This window comes from the organism of the source record quoted next, unplaced genomic scaffold (genome assembly GCF_019419815.1).
Source record: "Pyrus x bretschneideri cultivar Hongxiangsu unplaced genomic scaffold, Pyrus_bretschneideri_v1 Contig21, whole genome shotgun sequence".
Taxonomy (NCBI): domain Eukaryota; kingdom Viridiplantae; phylum Streptophyta; class Magnoliopsida; order Rosales; family Rosaceae; genus Pyrus; species Pyrus x bretschneideri.
The window spans coordinates 72,181-90,779 of NW_025999513.1; the positions used below are offsets into that span (position 1 = coordinate 72,181).

The following is an 18,599-nucleotide window of genomic DNA, read 5'->3' on the forward strand; positions in this document are numbered from 1 at the left end:
TGGAGCTTGAATGGCTCATCCTATCGAAGACCGACGTCCGAGGGGCGGGTTTAGGCTCTTTTTGGTCTTGTTCAATGCTCACGCTGATGTGTTGAGCGCTAGCTTTCTTCACTTTGCTTGAAATCTTCACAGGTGCATTTGGTGTGAAGCCAAGTCCGGCTTTGTTGTTGTCAACTCCGTAACCATGCTCCTTCAACTTCTTTTGAGTTTTGGTGAGGTTACGTTCTTTGTCATTGACGGTGTTTGAAACCTTCTTTCCAAGATTTGAAGAGGAAGCAAAGTCATGCCTAGCCTTTGACATGAGTTCGTAGACATTTGGGTTAAAGCCTTCTTCGGTCTTCTTAGTTGGAAGAGAGCTTGGTTTCATTTTGACGCCATGCTGTGCCTCCAGATGGTTGATGAGTCCGGCAGTTTGCAAGTTTTTCTCCTCTGCAGTCCGTGTGAGCTTTGCGATTGCTTCATTCATCTGAGCCAGCTGCTCCTCGATTGAAGTTACTCCAGTGGTCATGACTTGCATGGTTGTACTGCCGCTCGAATCAGCGTCGGAGAGTAGGGACTCTGAGTATTTCCTCAGGCTTTCCCCTCTTGATGCCCTTAGCGAGGCTAGGGTGATCACAGGCTCGTGCCTCAGGTGCTCTTATTCCTTTGACAGAGTTAATGCAGGGGCGGAAGCCGCGGCAAAAAGAGCTCTTGCCTTACTTCGGGTTATGGTGCCCGAAATATCACCACTTGCGGCGATGATGTTCTTGTTCTTTGCTTTGATTGCAGGAACAGCTTGATCCTTTCTTGATGCCATTTGTGTTTTTCGATGATTTGAGGATAGAGATGAGAGGTAGAGATGTCCCACTGGGCGTGCCAAATTTGTGAACACGAAAGTTCCTTGAAACAAGAAACAAGAATAACGTGTACAAAATAATATTTTTGTGTTTATGATTTTGGGGTTACGATCTCTCTCGAATTTGGTCCTCTGATTCTATCTTCGTAAGATGTAGATTTGTTGATCCAAGGGCCGTCGAGGCTTGATCTTGGATGAACAATTGTAAGTTTCTTCAAGGGCCTTTGTGGCTTTGATCTTGAAGGTTGATGGATGAGCGGATCTTCAAGAGCTTTTGGGCTTGATCTTGAAGAACGGTTGGATGTGTGGATTTGTTGAGGTTGTTGATCCAAAGGGCCGTTGGGGCTTGAGCTAAGGATGAACGGATGATGAATGATGAACACTTTCTTCAAGGGCCGTTGGGGCTTGATCTTGAATAATGGTTGTGTGGATTTCTTCAAGGGCCGTTGGGGCTTGATCTTGAAGGAGGATTTGACGAAGAACGAAGAGTGCTTTCTTGATCTTTCGGGATTTTCTTGAGAACTTTAGAACTTTAAGGCTTCAAGGTTTTGGTGTCTGTATTTGTGAATTGGTTGATGCTTGATACCTTGATGGAGAAGCCTATTTATAGGCTTTGAGAATGAATCACCACCACAAAATATTTTTTTCTTTTCCAAGCACCATTGCCTAATTTTCCCACTTAATGCAATATTGAAATTGAAGTGGTGTAACTTATTGCCTAATTTCCCACTTAATACCATTTAAAACTTGAAGTGGTGTAATTTATGGCCTAATTTCCCACTTAATACCATTTTAAACTTGAAGTGGTGTAACTTATGGCCTAATTTCCCACTTAACACCATTTTAAACTTGAAATGTGTATGCTTTGTCATTGCCCAAATGAGAAAAACTTGCTTTGATCCGTAATGGATTGAAGTATGCTTGCCTTGTCATTGCCCAACATGAGAAGAAAAACTTGTTTTGATCCTCAATGGATTGAAATGTACTTGCCTTGTCATTGCCCAAAATGAGAAGAAAAACTTGTTTAATCCTTCAAGGGTATTTCTCCCTATTTTGTTGAGTCACACGCCACGTGTATAATTTGTACAACACGTGGCGTATGCCATGTATGCCTTGACACGTCAAAACTTTAATGCATTGGTGAACATTTGTTTTACTGAAATTTCGATGTCTACAGACTACTAATGCATAAAACAATTTTCTGGCAAGTACGTGTATGAATCAAAATCATTCTTCTCCCAGTGAGCTGGAGTAGAGTAGTGTAAGTAGTATCTAATCTAACTGGCTAGCTAGCTTTTACCGTAAAATCCAATAATATCGATCCCAATCAATTTCCCACATCACAAATGCTATATATAGGTAGCTTTCCATCAAACAAGTACGTACGGACGTATTGCAAAATTTGGAAACACATGCATGATGACAAAGCAAAACGAAAACAAATCAGAATTTAATTAATTAAATTAAAAGATAATAATTAATTAAGAAGCACAAGCAGCAGAAATGTTCGGAATCGACTTTGCTATCTATGTCGCATTGCTTCTCGTTTTCTTCGCACAACAGCGTTGGGAAAGCCATCGACCGATCGATATCCCAACACTCCACACAGACAACCCTCCAACCCTCCAACCCTCATCCTCTATTTGGGTCCTCTCTCTCTCTTTCTCTCTCTCTCTCTCTCAATCCCGCTCCGCTGTCATCAGCATAACCAATCACATCTGCCCCTAATTTATTTACACCCTTCTTGTTCTCCTTTCTTTTAAGAGAAATGCCCGCTTTCTCTCTCCCGCCGGATATCTGACTTCCGACCGCGACATCATCTCCCTCTCTCTCATCCACCTCCGCCCTCGCTGCTATGGGCCCCCACCACCACTCTCGCCGCGAGTCCCTCTGCAGCTCCCTTCTCGCACCCCGTCCCGACTACCACGACTGTGACCCCGACCTCGTCTGGCCCTTTGGCAAGCTTGAGGGCATCGACCGCGATGACGTGCGTGAGACCGCGTACGAGATCTTCTTCACCGCGTGTCGTTCGTCCCCTGGCTTTGGAGGACGGAACGCCCTCGTGTTCTACTCCAACCACCACGATAACAACAGCAGTAATAGTAATGGTGGGGAGGGGAGCGGGTCCGGATCGGGGTCGAAGGTAAATGGGGTGGTGACAACGCCGACGAGCAGGGTGAAGCGGGCGCTCGGGCTGAAGATGCTGAAGCGGTCTCCGTCGAGGAGGATGGCGTCAGGCGCCGGAAATGGTGGATGGTCAAGTCCCTCCTCGCCGAACGCATCAAATAGTGGTGGCTCCCCCGGAATGTCTTTCACCTTGCCGCCCTCAAGGCCGAGGCGGCCGATGACATCCGCCGAGATTATGAGGCAGCAGATGAGGGTCACGGAAGGCAGCGATAATCGGCTGCGGAAGACGCTCATGAGGACCCTCGTAGGCCAAGTACGTATTCATTTCAATTTTGATATCTTCATGCATGTAAATGTGCTAAATGCATGATAATTAATTACAGATAAATTAGGTTTTCATCCATATTTTTGCTACTTCATTGATTAAAATTTTATTCCTTTTCAATTTTTGATTAAGGTCCTTAAGTTTTAATAAACGTCATTAATTATTTTAATAATAAAATATTTTTTTATTTCTAAATATATTCATTTAGTTATAAATATTACATTTTAGTATATTTCTATTTATGGCTAAAGTTTTTATCATATATTTTTATTAGTCAGTACCCTTTTTTAATTTGCAACCCTTTTTTAATTTGTACCAATTTTCTTTTCATTTTTAATTTGTACCCATATATTAATTTCTTTTTGTGCCCATATTTATTTTAAAGTTTTATTTGTATTTGTACCCACCATTTTCAATTGTGCTAAATGTACCCATGCTAATTATATATATTTATTTTATGTTTCAAAATATATCAGTAGTTATTTTTTAAAATATGTTAATAATTATGTGGGTACATATTTTCTTGGTATAATTTTGTGAAGGACAATATTACTCTAATATTTATTTTTAAGTATTTATTATATTTTGAAAATATTATTTGAATTTGTTTAAATTTCATAATTCATGGGACATTAAATGCATAATGTATGAGTTAAATCTCTTAAATGATGTTAAGGACCTCGATCAAAATATTTAAACAAACAAGGTTTTAGTCTAACAATTAGGTTGATAAGGTTAAAGACCGCAACCAAAATGACCCATTAATTAATGAATGTAAATTATAAAATTTAGCACAATACGATCTAATAAATTAACAAGATATAGGGTTACTCAATTTTAAAAGGTAAGGTAAGGATTTGTTTTGTGGATTTGAAAATTGGGAATTAGCATGAAAATCACACATGAAGTTCTGCAATCCCAAAGTAAAAGTTTGGTTTCTCATTCTCATCTTGTTTAATTTGACTTGTAACAAACAATAATGGATGAGAATGTTATGTAATATCCCACATTGTCCAGAGGAGTGGATCATCTAAGCCTTATATGTATATTCTCATCTCTACCTAGCACGAGACCTTTTGGGAGCTTACTGGCTACGGGTTCCGTAAGAACTCCGAAGTTAAGCGAGTTCGTGCGAGAGCAATCCCATGATGGATGACCCATTGGGAAGTTCTCGTGTGAGTTCCCAAAAATAAAATCGTAAGGGTGTGGTAGGGGGCCCAAAGCGAACAATATCGTGCTACGGTGGAGTCGGGCCCGAGATATAGTGAGGGCCCGGGCCGGGATGTAACAATTATATTCTGTAGTTTTTTGTATTAAATCTCGTAGTTTCTTCAAAACTCTTTATATAAACTATTACTTTTATGACTTGTGACCTGATGTGTAGATATGGTACAAACAATTTTACAATGTTAGAAAATATGATGCATCATGCATGTATCACTAGTTCAATGAAATTGATCTTGGTCGGTAATTAATCATGTCCTTCCTAATATATGATCACAGATGGGTAGGCGAGCAGAGACCATAATTCTCCCACTAGAACTCCTTCGACACCTAAAGCCATCCGAATTCAACGACTCCCATGAGTACCATTACTGGCAAAAACGGCAGCTCAAGATCCTCGAAGCCGGCCTTCTTATCCACCCTTCTATCCCACTAGCCAAGTCCAACACATTCGCTTTGCGTCTCAGAGAGATCATCAGAGCGGGTGACACCAAAGCCATAGACACAGGAAAGAACTCAGACACCATGAGAACCCTTTGCAACTCTGTAGTCTCCTTATCGTGGCGTAGCTCCAACGGAACTCCAACAGATGTTTGTCACTGGGCTGATGGCTACCCTCTCAACATCCACCTCTATGTTGCTCTCCTGCAATCAGTCTTCGACATCAGAGACGAGACACTAGTATTAGATGAAGTCGATGAAATGCTCGAGCTGATGAAGAAGACATGGTCGACATTGGGGATCACTAGGCCAATACACAATGTGTGCTTTACATGGGTGTTGTTTCAGCAATACGTGCAAACCGCACAGATAGAGGCCGACCTTTTGTGTGCTGCTCATGCTATGCTTGCAGAAGTGGCAAATAATGCTAAGAGGCCGGATAGGGAGGTTTTGTATGTCAAGATTTTGTCTTCGGTGTTGAGCTCAATGCAGGCGTGGGCGGAGAAGAAATTGCTTCGGTACCATGATTATTTCCAAAGAGGGACAGTTGGCCAAATTGAGAACCTTCTCCCATTGGCCTTGTCATCCTCCAAGATCTTAGGTGAAGATGTTACAATCACAGAGAGGGGAAGAGGAGGGAAAGGTGAAATAAAGGTGGTGGACAACTCCGGTGACCGCGTGGACTACTACATTCGATCTTCAATGAAACAAGCTTTTGCAAAGGTTAATATGCTGCAGCCCATTTGCTTCTTTGACACGCTCCTTAGTATTATATACGAGTAATGTTCTTTTACCAGATATACGGCATGTTATGTTATTAGACTGTAAATTAGGACTGGACACGATTTCATAATTTGGTAAAATAACAGGCCAATATGACAATAGGCATTTCCCATTGCACCGTACAAATGTAATTGTGATATGCTTCTCATCTTCAATTTTTTTCTGTAGATTATGGAAGCTGGGAATGTAACTGAAGTGGCAGAAGATGCTGTGACTGAAACCTTGCATCAGTTAGCTAAAGAGACAGAGGAGTTGGCCTTGAAAGAGAGGGAAAGCTTCAGTCCCATACTCAAGAGGTGGCACACAACTGCAGCTGGTGTCGCGGCCATGACACTGCACAATTGTTACGGAGCTGTGTTGAAGCAATACCTAAATGGGGTCTCCACGCTTTCAGGCGATGCAGTTGAGATATTGCAAAGGGCAGGAAAACTAGAAAAGGTTCTGCTCCAAATGGTGGTTGAGGACTCTGCTGAGTGTGAAGATGGCGGCAAAGCAATTGTTAGAGAGATGGTTCCGTACGAAATTGATTCCATCATAATAAACCTCTTGAAAAGATGGATTCATGAGAGATTAAAGAGAGGGAAAGAGTGCGTTCACCGAGCGAAAGAAAGCGAGGTATGTTTTACGCTTTCTTTATAACTGCATTTGATAAAAATCCATGTTTGAATTTGAGCTTAAGTGAACAAGGATTTGTGTTGCAGACATGGAATCCAAAGTCCAAATCAGAACCTTATGCGCAATCAGCTGAGGAGCTAATGAAATTGGCCAAGGAAACCGTGGATGACTTCTTCCAAATTCCGATAGGAATTACTGAAGACTTAGTTCAAGATCTTGCTGATGGGTTGGAGCATGTCTTCAAGGAGTATACTTCATTTGTTGCGTCTTGTGGTAAGAGCCGTTATTTCATATTAGGGATCAGTAATTTTTTTTTTCTAAATAAGTTTATGCCATGTTATATTTCAGTACAACTTTAAGATTCTGGTAATGTTTTGTGTTGATCAAAGTATATTCCTTTCTCAGGTTCGAAACAGAATTATATCCCCACACTTCCTCCTCTAACAAGATGCAATCGAGACTCGAAGTTCCTCAAGCTGTGGAAAAAAGCTAGCCCTTGTAGCATTGGAGCAGAAGACTTTCACCCAAATGGAACAAATGAAGGTCACCATCCTCGCCCATCAACGAGTAGAGGAACGCAACGCCTCTACATCCGCCTAAACACTTTGCACCATCTCCTTTCCCACCTTCATTCTCTTGACAAAAACCTGTCCCTCTCACCTCGAATCATTCCTTCAACACCTCGAAGTCGTCATGCCAATAATCGCAAGAGCCAAACCAACGCCTCTTCTTACTTTGAACTTGCACAATCAGGCATCCAATCTGCCTGCCAACATGTCTCAGAAGTAGCTGCCTACCGCTTGATCTTCCTCGACTCAAACTCAGTCTTCTATGAGAGCCTCTATGTTGGTGATGTAGCCAATGCAAGAATAAGACCTGCGTTACGAATTATCAAGCAGAATCTCACTCTCTTAGGAGTAATTCTCACCGATAAAGCGCAGGCCTTAGCAATCAAGGAAGTAATGAGGGCCTCTTTCGAAGCATTCCTCATGGTTTTGGTTGCTGGAGGAAGCTCCCGAGTGTTTTATCGAACTGACCATGAGATGATTGAGGAAGATTTCGACAGCTTAAAGCGTATTTTTTGCACTTGCGGTGAAGGGTTGATAACCAAGGATGTGGTGGAACATGAGGCGGAGACAACGGAAGGGGTGATAGAGCTGATGGGGCAATGTACTGAACAACTAATGGAGGATTTTAGCATTGTGACTTGTGAATCAAGCGGGATTGGAGTTGTGGGATCAGGGCAAAGGTTGCCAATGCCTCCGACAACAGGACGGTGGAACAGATCAGATCCAAACACATTATTGAGGGTGTTATGCCACAGGAATGACAAAGCAGCAAACCAATTCTTGAAAAGGACATTCCAGCTAGCTAAGAGGAGGTGATGGGAATAATTTTTCATGTACATGTGAAATCAATGTGTTTGTATCTGCGGTGCATTCTAGTGCTAACTTCCAACATTGTAACGAAAAAAAATACATTTAAGGAAAAAGTGAGGGGGCGCATTGTATCCAAGTCAACTGAACATTTAATGCCAAACCATATATATTGCTGGGGATCGCAATGGAGAGATGATTGTACAAATTTGTCATTGTTATTTGTAGGCATTGATTGTTAATCCTCATGCTCGATTAGGATAAGCTGTATTGTACCACAGCCGTTGCGCGCAAATGGAGTTTCTAAAGTTCTTTTTTTGCAAAACAAATCAACTTACACCGTTATTTGTCTGCAAAACCTAAACAAATTCAAGAGCTGTTTCTGTTAAGATATGTTAAGATATTTAAGTTGTTCTTCTCTTTATTTAATTTTTACATACACACACACACACACTCGCACATATATATTGATATATATTTCTACTTCTGTATTTGTAGTTAGATATTTGCAAGCATTTGACAAGTTTATATTTTCTTTTTCCCATTTCATTGATGATTTATAATACAATCAAACATACATAAAGCTGAGAACAATCAAGAAGGTCACCCTTTACCCTTTTATCTTCAATTTCTATCTCATAACTCACTTGTTATTTGACCTTTTCTTGAATCACCTTTATTGGATGTTTTGTACGTCGTCTCCCTCAATTCTTCCGTGAGCACTTTTATCGAATCTGAAATTTCAGCCTTGTACACATACATCTTAGTCATAAACAAGAAGAAAATAACATTGAAGACGTTTAGTACCGCGAAAAATGCATAGTAGTAATCAAGATGAGAAGCATTAAGGTTGTTCAGAATCCATCCTTTGTGGCCATGCTTTTTGGTGATGTGAGAAACTGTCGAAAGAAGGAAGCTACTAATAAAGTTTCCCATTCCTAAAGTGGTCATGGCAAAAGAAGTCCCAAGGCTCTTCATATTTTCAGGTGCTTGGTCGTAGAAAAACTCAATCTTCGCAACCTCTAGAAAAGCATCAGCTGTTCCCATAAGCACAAATTGAGGAAGTAAAACCAATATAGTGATGGGAACTTGTCCTCCGCTCTCGACTACTCCATGTTGCTTTGCAAGATGAAGCCTGTACCTTTCAGTTAGAGATGCAACGACCATAATGAAAACGTGGAAGACCATTCCAATTCCCATTCTTTGGAGGAGAGTGATTCCTCTAGGGTTTTTGGTCACTCTTTGCATGATCCTGACAAAGAACCGATCATAGAGCACGACGCTTACAAGCATGGAGAGCGTCACAAACCCAGCTAAACTTGCTGGGGGGATTTTGAAGCTTCCGAGTGATCGATCGAGGGTTGTGCCTTGTTTGACAAACAGGGTATTAACCTGTGCAATCATAGTGCTTGGTATAAATGTGGCTACCAAGATTGGAATCATTCTTAGCATTTGCTTGGTCTCTTCTACTTGGGTTACTGAGCATAGCATCCATAAACTAGCTGACCCTGTTTTCACAGCAGCTTTGTTGAGGAACCTGCATGAATGTACACATTAATGTGGTAGTTGGGGACGTAACCAGGATGACAGCAATGTGGAAGGACTTGGCGGTGTTGTTAGCCTAGAAGTTTGTGCTAAGCTAGAGTTAAGTTGAACAAGTATCTGCACACACGAAAGTTTAGAACATAAAAAGTATATTGGGTCCTTGTAGAGCTCGTTTAGCCCTCCATGTAGTCCCGTCCCTAATAGTAACCTAGATAGTATAAGTAATTGTTTAAAAGAAATGTATGTACCCAAACCTTAGGGTTGGGGTGGAATCAATCCTGAAATTTCCCTTCTTTGCATACTCCTCCAAGTTAAGCTCATAGAGCTCCTTAGGGTCACTAGGGAGAGTCACCCTCCATTTCCTCAATGCAGCCACTAGGACCTTAGCCATCCTTGTGAAGGGACTTCCACTTGGCACCTTGTGCCTATAAAATGGTGTGCCAACTAAGAAAATCAAAATAGATATGAGAAGCCCAAGAGTGGGAAGCCCATATCCCAAGGCCCAGCCCACATTGTCCTGAATGTAGACAAGCACAGTGTTGGCAAACAGCGTCCCAAAGAAGATGCTAAACATCCACCAATTGAAGAAGGAAAGCTTATGGTTCTTCTCCTTGGGGTCAAAATCGTCAAATTGGTCTGCTCCAATGGTTGAGATGTTGGGCTTGGTCCCACCTGTTCCAATGGCAAGAGTGTAGAGGGCCCCATAAAACACAGCTAAATGGAGGGTGGAGGCCTTCTTGCAGTTTTCCACATGGGGATCTTGGCAGGGAGGTGGTTTGAGGGAAGGAAGTGAAACTGCTAGGGTTAATACAGACATTCCCTGAAAATTATTCAAAATTGGCTAATCAGCATGCATATTTCCTATGTAATTTTATTTATAAACATGTATTGTAAACATTGCCACATAGTTAATATTCTACTGTTATAATGTGAAGAACGACATGGTTGACTGTTCTACTTTTAGTGTATATTATTAAAAGAAATAAAAAAAAACAAATATACGTGTATAATTTAGGTAGAATAATAACATCACTAACAGTAATTCAAACACACGTAAAAATTGTTGCCTAACTAATTAATTAGGGTATTCAATGAGATAATCCAACTGTCATGAACTAATATCGGTCATTGATTTTTTTTTAATAGGAAAAAACTACGTTGGATGAATTTCGATCTTCTTTGTGAGGATCATTTTCGATGATCTTTTAATAGTGTTCATTCATCGTACATTGTGCGATCAAAATTTTTTTTTTTTTAATTTAAAATTGAATATTTGACAAAAATTGACCGTACGATATATAATAAACAAACACGATTAAATTGACGGCCCATTTTGATTGTTTAGGCTTTTGCTTTGATAGAAAAGATCAAAAGGCTTAGATTTATAACTTTTTGATAGCCTTGTATTATTCATTAACTTACTATATTTTTAGTACGCTATATTTAAAAATAGTGGCTAAACATAGCCACACAATTGGAGATCGCCTAACATTATCCTCCCCGCACATGTATCCTAGCTTTAGGGTTTTAGAGTTGGACAAAAAAAAAGCTTTTAGATTTGGACCACATCCGCATGCATATGTTTATGCGGATTTGTGGGGTTGACTCAAGAGAAACGTACGAGAAATGCCACTCGGTATATATGTAAGGCCTAACGTTTTGTGTACTCACGCGATGTAAGTGTAAATGAAGAATAACTTATATTTAACAAGGTTATTGTTATTGTGGCATCTTGTTGTAATAAATGATGACATGTATAAATACATGTCAAACTATTTAGTAAATCATGACGCTATATCATGGTAAATTCATTCTATATAATTTATTTTCATATATGTGACGTCTTATTAAGATACTTTCTCCTTTTCGAAATTTTTATTATGAAATTATCTCCAAGTGGCAAAAAATAAAGAGACTAGAACGTAGAACGTAGACATAGACAAAGACGTAGATGTAGACATACACGTAGACTTGGATCAGTGCCGGCCAGAGAAATTGAAGATGGCAAAGTCAGTTGTGACCTCAACACTCTAGATAACAAGGACGTGTTCCTACTACTAAGTACCTTAACCTTATAAAAACAGATTTTCCAAGTCAAACTTTCATACACCAATAATCCAAGCATTTTTTTACCAACGAGATTCATGAGCTCTCCATCTATATATCCAAAGTTTGAAGTTTAATTAATCTCAATAATTATCTAATTTGGCTTGCGTGCATGAGATTTTGTAAGATTGTCCGTAATTAATAATTAAATTGTGATCAACTATGTATTGATCAATTGATTGCGGTTTTGGTCTTATCGTGAGTTCTGCACTAACATAATTAAGGGTTCTTTTTTTTTTTTGGGGTCAAAATAATTAAGGGTTCATTAAAAATACCTGTCAATGCTATACAAGTTGTAATGGAATATAGAGAAATTTGGAGGATGAGTGCTGTTGTAATTTTCTACCCTAACTAATAGTTACCTAATATTTATTGAAATAAGGGATTTTTTATATTAAATTACTTAATAATTGGAAATAGTTTCTTTCTAAAATTGTCTGGCTTGTTGCTACTTAGTACTACGATTTAGTGTTATTACTCTTCACTTGTGAGTGAGAGGTCTTAAGTTCGATTCTCGCCAAAGGTAAATTTGAACCACATTATTGCTAGCCCATTGTGAGGCTGAGCCCACCCCCTCCACCACCTTAGTGTAGATGATATCGTTTGTTCAAAAAATAAAAATTAGTTGACTTGTTAGGTTTGTTATAGTGTTAAAATAAGAATCACTCATTAAGTGAATCGTTATTTGAAATATGATCTAGTTTCATGGTTGGTAATATATCTTATAGAGTTGGATCTTGCCTAGATTGTGAAAAGAAATGAATCATATAAATTGAAAATTCTAGTTAAGTTGAAATAGATCCAGATTCCTGATTTGGTAATATATCATATAGAGTTGGATCTGTCAATATAAACATTTTTATGGCAACGTAAGTTGACACTAAAATATTTCCCTATATGTACACATACTATTACAAACAATATAACTATTCTAAACTAGATTAAGGGAAAGAACGAAGGTTTGAACGTGTGACACTATGAATTTGAAGAGAAATACCCTATTCACTGCGGCAACATCCACCACTAGCTAGCTTATTATTCCATTACATATAAACGTCTCATTATGTCAAATGTTCAGTCATTCAGTCTTACATTAACTGACTGTGAATTTAAATCATCATTCACTTGTTTTCATTCAAGATTCGGATTAGTATGGTAAGAGCAATAACCCATTACATGTATATATTATTGGACTTAGTTTGTATAATAACGGGGCATTTAAGTTTAAAATGAATGTAGAAAATGAACTGGCTATTCCAATTTTGACCTTAGAGATAATGGAAGTGCGTTGAAGTTTGAAGGGCATACGTACCGATAGGTAGATTAGGGAAGAGATGAGGAATGTCCAATAACGACCGAGATGAGCATCGGCGACATATGCACCCAAAATAGGAGTGATCCAAATGGTGCCAACCCAATTGGTCACATTATTAGCAGACGTGACAGTACCTTGATGAAGCTTCCTTGTCAAATACAAGATCAAGTTGGCCGATATTCCATAGTATGCCATGCGTTCGAACACCTCATACACTGCATGAAATATATTATAATGTTAAAAAACCAAAACAATGGGGAAAGTAAAAGGTTACACACACAAAATTTAAATCATATCTGAATCTCATGATTGGTGGGCATTCAATATTGCATATAATAATAAAGTGCAAGTTGGGTATGTATGGATATTGATATGCGAAAATTATGTTTTTGTGTATGGCATACTTTTAATAAATGAATGGTTGGTTATGCAGCTAATTAAGCATCTAACAACCAAGAATTTAGTTGCGAAAAGAATAGTGATACGTGACATTTTTGTATGCTTCGGTGTATGGTATGCACTAAATAAATAGAGAGCTAAATGTGCAGTTAAAGGTCTAACAAACAAATTTATCCGTCAAGAATCCAACACCGGTGCACACTAAAAAAATACTAGTCGATAGAGGTTGGAAGGCAAAGTGGTATAAGAGCTCGATCTGCATCCGGTGCATGTGATATATATTGTCTACAGAGGGTTTGTTTTCAGGGATTTGGATCCCATCCAGATCCTCCTTGTGAGGATCCTAGTGATCCTCACATTTTATTCATTCATCGTACATCATGGGACCAAAAGTCATTTTGAATTTTTTTAATTTAAAATTAAACACAAACAATACCTAACGAACACTAACTGCACAATGTACGATGAACAAATAGGATATGAGGATTCCTAAAATCTTCACAAAGAGGATCTGGAGAGGATCTAATTTCGAGTATGCTAATGGACGTGCGTGTTTTGACTAATTGTGTAGACAGCCGAAGACAAAGTAAACATCTTAAGTAGCAAGATTTTTTTTTTTTTTTTTTTTGAAATATGTGGCTGCCATTAACAACTTTCTTTGAATATCTAAAGCAATGTATCTTTAAATATCTAGGCTAAGATTGATTAGTGTGCATTTTTCATTTTAAGTAATTGTAGGTTTAACATGTTGGGTAAGATCAAGTTGTACTTTCCATGAATGTCGCCGGACAATGAAAGAAGAGCAAATATATAAAGGAGGATTGTATATCCTACATGCGACAAAGCTATGAGTCTATGACAAACATATATATATATATGCGCGCGCGCGCGCATGCGCAAGTTTTCTTGTGTTTGTTTATGATACAAGCGATATTAGCAGACAATCTAACATAGAATTTCGGATATATTGGTGTACCCATTGTGACTTTATAGTCTTGCAATGTATGTGCATATATTTACCTCTGTATGAGAGAGAGACAGATGGATCGACCAGTGTAATGCAAAATAAAATGATCCCTGCACTTTTTTTTCCTTCTTTAGCACATTTTTGTTTTCAATCCGAATTTCAGGAGCAAACATAAATGTGTAAAAATTGAGAAAAATAATATATAAAAATCATTTCTCGATGCAAATAGTATGGGCAAAATAAATATTGTGAATTTAATTAATAAATGTAGTTGATATGCAAGTAAGGTACTGAGCTATATGGGTGTTGGTTGGGTGGTGGGTTGACACTCATTCATGAGCCAGTCAACCAATAACCAGTATTGAAGGTTATTCCAAAGTAGTAAAGCACTGCTAATGGAGGAAAGGTGAAGAACAATCCTAGCTTAATTTGGATTCTCTTCGAACATTGAAAAGAGAAATATCACTATAAAAATAACTATTTCTAACATACTTTCTGAGTCTGTGTCGATCACTCATGCTCACTAAACCATCACGGCAAGAGGGACACCTCGGTTTGAAATGCCCCTCCAAGTTGTATGGAACAACGGGACCGGACCTGAGATTTTCGAGCACTGACCAACTAATAACTTAAGACAATTAGATTCTATAATCCTTTGAAGCATGAGAGAGTTAAGAGAAGAGAAAGAAAACATACGAACAACAAAAGAGCAAGCAGTCCATCCCCCTCTCTTGGATCGAAGGACGGGGTTTCCTTTAAGATCCACGGTACCATCTTGTGTATACTCATACTCATCAACCTTCCTTTGCCCAGATTCCTGGCCTTCCATTATCTCTACCTTGCTTGTTTCCTTTGGCTCCTACTGCTAGAGGCTAGAGCTCCCCGTTTTATTCTCACTTCACTTGCTCTTGCTCCCCTTTTTATAGAGACCTCAAATTGAATAGGTTTTGTCATATCCAGGCCGCTAGAAGCATTTTCGTATTACAAAAATACAAAACTATATTTATTGTTTTTGTTTTTCAAAACGAAAATGGTAATTAACACTCTAAAAATTTAATAGCGTACTCTTAACTTTCTATATCTACTATTTAGAAAGCAAATTACTCTTAGGAGAAGTGCACAATTAAATTTTTGAAATGCAAATAATAATTTCCTTTCAAAAGTTGTTTTTGTAAAACGTTATACGAGACCCTTACTCTATAAAATATGGGAAGTGTTATTGACACTCCAAGTGTTTTTTTCTTTCCAAATATAGACAGTTTGGAGTGTAGAATGAGATTTTTGACGTGCTAATAACGATTCCCTAAAATATACTCAAAAGTAGTCATTTTTTCCGTTTGGGTTTTGTCAAAGAAAAGAAAGAACACATACAAGAATTTGCTTTAATAGGGACTTTATAGACAACTATTCATACATAACATTAATAGGGGTCAGGGGCCACCGGCTCTGCTTTGGCGTATTGTTTAATGCGAGAATAAAAAAATAAGCTAGCACCTCATGTGGTACCGGAACTACATAGGAAGAAGATTAGTCTGTCACAAATGTTTGGTGAGATACCTCCTATGTTCAAAAAATTTGTGATGGCTTTATTATTTATATATTTGTTTTACAAGTGATATTACTACTTGTTAGGGTAAAGAAAAACTTCACCAATAAGTCCAAAGCCCAATCGTTGTGGATACATCACAAGCCAAGCTTAAATTCATGCAAAAAGTGCAAGGGATATGTGAATTTTGAATCATGCCACGTTAATAAAAATAATAATTTACAAACTGGATATTTGTAAACTCGTACCAAGCCCACACAAATCATGCATATTATGGTGCCAATCCATATCATTATTAGTGTGACAATAAATCATGCATGCTGGAGTGGGCTCAAGCCTCGTACCAAGGCTTGTCAAGGGGATCGTTGTGTGGATGATTATGGAGTTCATTGGGCCTATGTAGAATTAAGATTGTGGAGGATTTTGGGCTGCTTGGGAATACCAAAATTTCAAGCCAATGAGCTTGGAAAGGTGAAGCCAAGCATTTCAGGGAACCCATGGCCGCCAAATGTCTTGTAAACAATCAAACCAAGCACGTCCCTATAAAGTATAAAGGCACGAGTTTCTAGGAATAGAAGGGGCAAACTTAATCAGTTAGCAACTCCAAGCCACGTGGCGACGACTAGATAAAGAACAGAGGTCTATGAAATAACACAAAGGCTGATAGGAGAAATTGGTCGGGTCCGAGTCCCCACCAATTTCAAGGCCGAGCAAGGTGCTCAGCCATGTCATCCCAAGAAAGGACACAAAAGGGTCTACTCCGGTGTCCCCTCGTTGCCACATGTCGACCAAAGAATATAGGGACAACTAGCAGGTCTACTTTATGCATTGGGCGCATTAAATGCAAAAGAGGTGATAAGTTCAAACCCAAAGGCTGAAGGTTTAGAGGAAGGCCTATACAAAAAAGGACGAGTAGTCTTTAGAAGGGGTAAGTGGAATTGAGAGGGAAATTATACTATTCTAGCCGACCGCTACTTGTAACCTTGTTCTTCATATGTATAAGGAACTCAGTGGATATACCCCAACTTTGAAGGGAACCACTTCAATCCTGTGTCTATTATCATTCATTGGCAAAGCCCCAGTCCATCAACGACCAACGTTTAATCCATTAATTTGTTAGCCTTAATAGTTTTGAGCATTAATAATTCTAATTCCACGTGGAAAAGCTTGAGAGAAATGTCTCACCTGTCCATTTTCCCTAACAAACCAAATAGGACACTTAGGAAACAACCAAAACCCAAAGCTGAGTTGACTGAATCTAAAACGAGATCACGTTTCAGTTTAGAGTCGTGCGCCTCATTAATACGCATAGAAAGAACATTTCCCTCTAAGCTCATATAAGAAAACGAGAGAGAAAATAGAGAAGAGCGTTGACAACGATGGAGTTGCCAGAAGAAGGAACTCTGGGCAGTATAATCAGCCTAGGCTCCACGAGGTTACCAACCTCCTGCAACATATACAAAAGAGAGCCTTATAGCTGCAACCATGAAAAAGGAAGGAGAAGACTTAGGAAAACAGGACGAAGAAAGGAAATCAAGGGGTTCCCTAACCAGAACTTGGTGTTGAGGAATCCCTTCACCTATAAATCAAAGAAGTCAGTATGCTAAAGCAACAACAAGGAGGGGGGAAAGAACAAACTAAGGCAAGAACGCACAAAGTAGAGAAAGCTTCCTCAAAGTGCAGGAAACCCTAGTTTTTTAGGGATTAACTTTCCCTTCATTATGAGTCTTCTTATAAGCTTCCTTAGTCCTTAGAAAATCACCAAAATAGTAGAAACCCTAGATTAGTCATCCTTAAACCATGCAAACAAGCATAGTATATTTCTCACGCTAAACCAATGAACTTTTAGCTTCCATGCCACGCTTCACCCAGGTAATTATTTACTGTAATTATTCAATCATTGCTCTTAATTGGAGACATTAATTCATCTAGAATGCTTCCTAAGACGTGCTAATTCTTCTAATGTATTTTAGGACTTGGTGACGCAAACGAACCAAGGGAGCTGAGTCTTTCCACCGAGGCCTAAATCTAACTCGATTAAAAGGTCTCTAACATTTTTTTTTTTTAACATAATGTTACACAATTTTTCTAAGATACATTTAGAGAAGGTTTTGTTTTTTTTTTTTTTTTTAAATCACAAATGGTCCTTTATGTTTACTAACTCATAACTTTGGTCATTTATGTTTCAAGCTCATCAACTTCGTCCTTTATATGTTGACTAGGTCTTCAATTTTGTCATAGCCAAGGACAGAGCTGTATAGGGCTTAAGGGGGGCATCCGCCCCCACTTAATTTTGTGTGTGTGTGTGTGTGTGTGTGTACTTTTGCATTCTAATTCCCAAGCCCTGATTAAACTATAAATGAAAAAATGGATTGCATTTCAATTCCAACGTCCGTTCTAATTAAACTATAAAAAAATGGTCCAACGGAAAAAAAAAAACAAGGTGTATCCGCTAATTTACATGTTTGTGACATTAGCACTAACTCTTCCGGTTACTACGACCATCGTTGAAAGATCATTTTCGGCCATGAAATTTCTGAAAAAATCAATTGAGAAATCAAATGGGAGATCAATGGATGAATGATAACATGATTATTTTTATAGAGAGATATTTGATGGTATTTGGTAATGATGTTGTCATGCACCGCTTTCAAACACATGAAAACACATCGAGCAAATTGTAAGATGTTGTATGAAAAAACTTTATAAATTAATATATAAGTGTCTTGCGTAGTGAATTCTTGAGTTTTTTAATTGTACCTTGTTGTTTGAGGATGCCTCCATTCTTACAAATATCTCACTTCGTCCCTGGTCATAGCCGTTAAATTCTGTTAAACAAAATGTTTGGTGATTGATTTTGTTGGTTCCACCACCTTTGGCGTGACAGATATGGCGGCTTAGCAATGATGAGTTTCAAATTTGGTTGAGCGATGAGGTTGCAGGTATATGTGGCTTGATAAGTAGATTGGTGGGTCCTTTCTTGGTGTAGGGCAAT

At 38.7% G+C, this 18,599-nt stretch overlaps 2 protein-coding genes across 2 annotated transcripts; one reads left to right on the top strand and one right to left on the bottom strand.

The window, feature by feature from the left end:
* The first annotated feature begins 2,614 nt into the window (after window positions 1-2,614).
* Window positions 2,615-8,116, top strand: LOC103948678 (protein unc-13 homolog). Its single transcript, XM_048584363.1, has 5 exons — window positions 2,615-3,275; window positions 4,791-5,675; window positions 5,904-6,350; window positions 6,437-6,623; window positions 6,756-8,116. Exons 1-5 carry the CDS (start codon window positions 2,691-2,693, stop codon window positions 7,733-7,735), a joined length of 3,084 nt encoding a protein of 1,027 aa, XP_048440320.1. The 5' UTR covers window positions 2,615-2,690; the 3' UTR covers window positions 7,736-8,116.
* Window positions 8,117-8,228: 112 nt separating this feature from the next.
* On the bottom strand, window positions 8,229-14,973 carry LOC103948721 (protein NRT1/ PTR FAMILY 5.2-like). The gene is made up of 4 exons (XM_018647811.2): window positions 14,755-14,973; window positions 12,690-12,907; window positions 9,526-10,091; window positions 8,229-9,263 (listed from the first exon to the last, which is right to left on the bottom strand). Exons 1-4 carry the CDS (start codon window positions 14,885-14,887, stop codon window positions 8,363-8,365), a joined length of 1,818 nt encoding a protein of 605 aa, XP_018503327.2. The 5' UTR covers window positions 14,888-14,973; the 3' UTR covers window positions 8,229-8,362.
* Window positions 14,974-18,599: the final 3,626 nt, after the last annotated feature.

Bases quoted from the DNA above. Each gene is read 5' to 3' on its own strand.
- LOC103948678 (XM_048584363.1), top strand. From the start codon at position 2,691: ATGGGCCCCCACCACCACTCTCGCCGCGAGTCCCTCTGCAGCTCCCTT. The intron at 5,676-5,903 runs GTTAATATGCTG...TTTTTTCTGTAG, and splicing joins TGAAACAAGCTTTTGCAAAG to ATTATGGAAGCTGGGAATGT. The intron at 6,624-6,755 runs GTAAGAGCCGTT...TTCCTTTCTCAG, and splicing joins TTCATTTGTTGCGTCTTGTG to GTTCGAAACAGAATTATATC.
- LOC103948721 (XM_018647811.2), bottom strand. From the start codon at position 14,887: ATGGAAGGCCAGGAATCTGGGCAAAGGAAGGTTGATGAGTATGAGTAT. The intron at 12,908-14,754 runs GTATGTTTTCTT...TATTTCATGCAG, and splicing joins TGCTTGCTCTTTTGTTGTTC to TGTATGAGGTGTTCGAACGC. The intron at 10,092-12,689 runs GTACGTATGCCC...AATAATTTTCAG, and splicing joins CTTCCCTAATCTACCTATCG to GGAATGTCTGTATTAACCCT.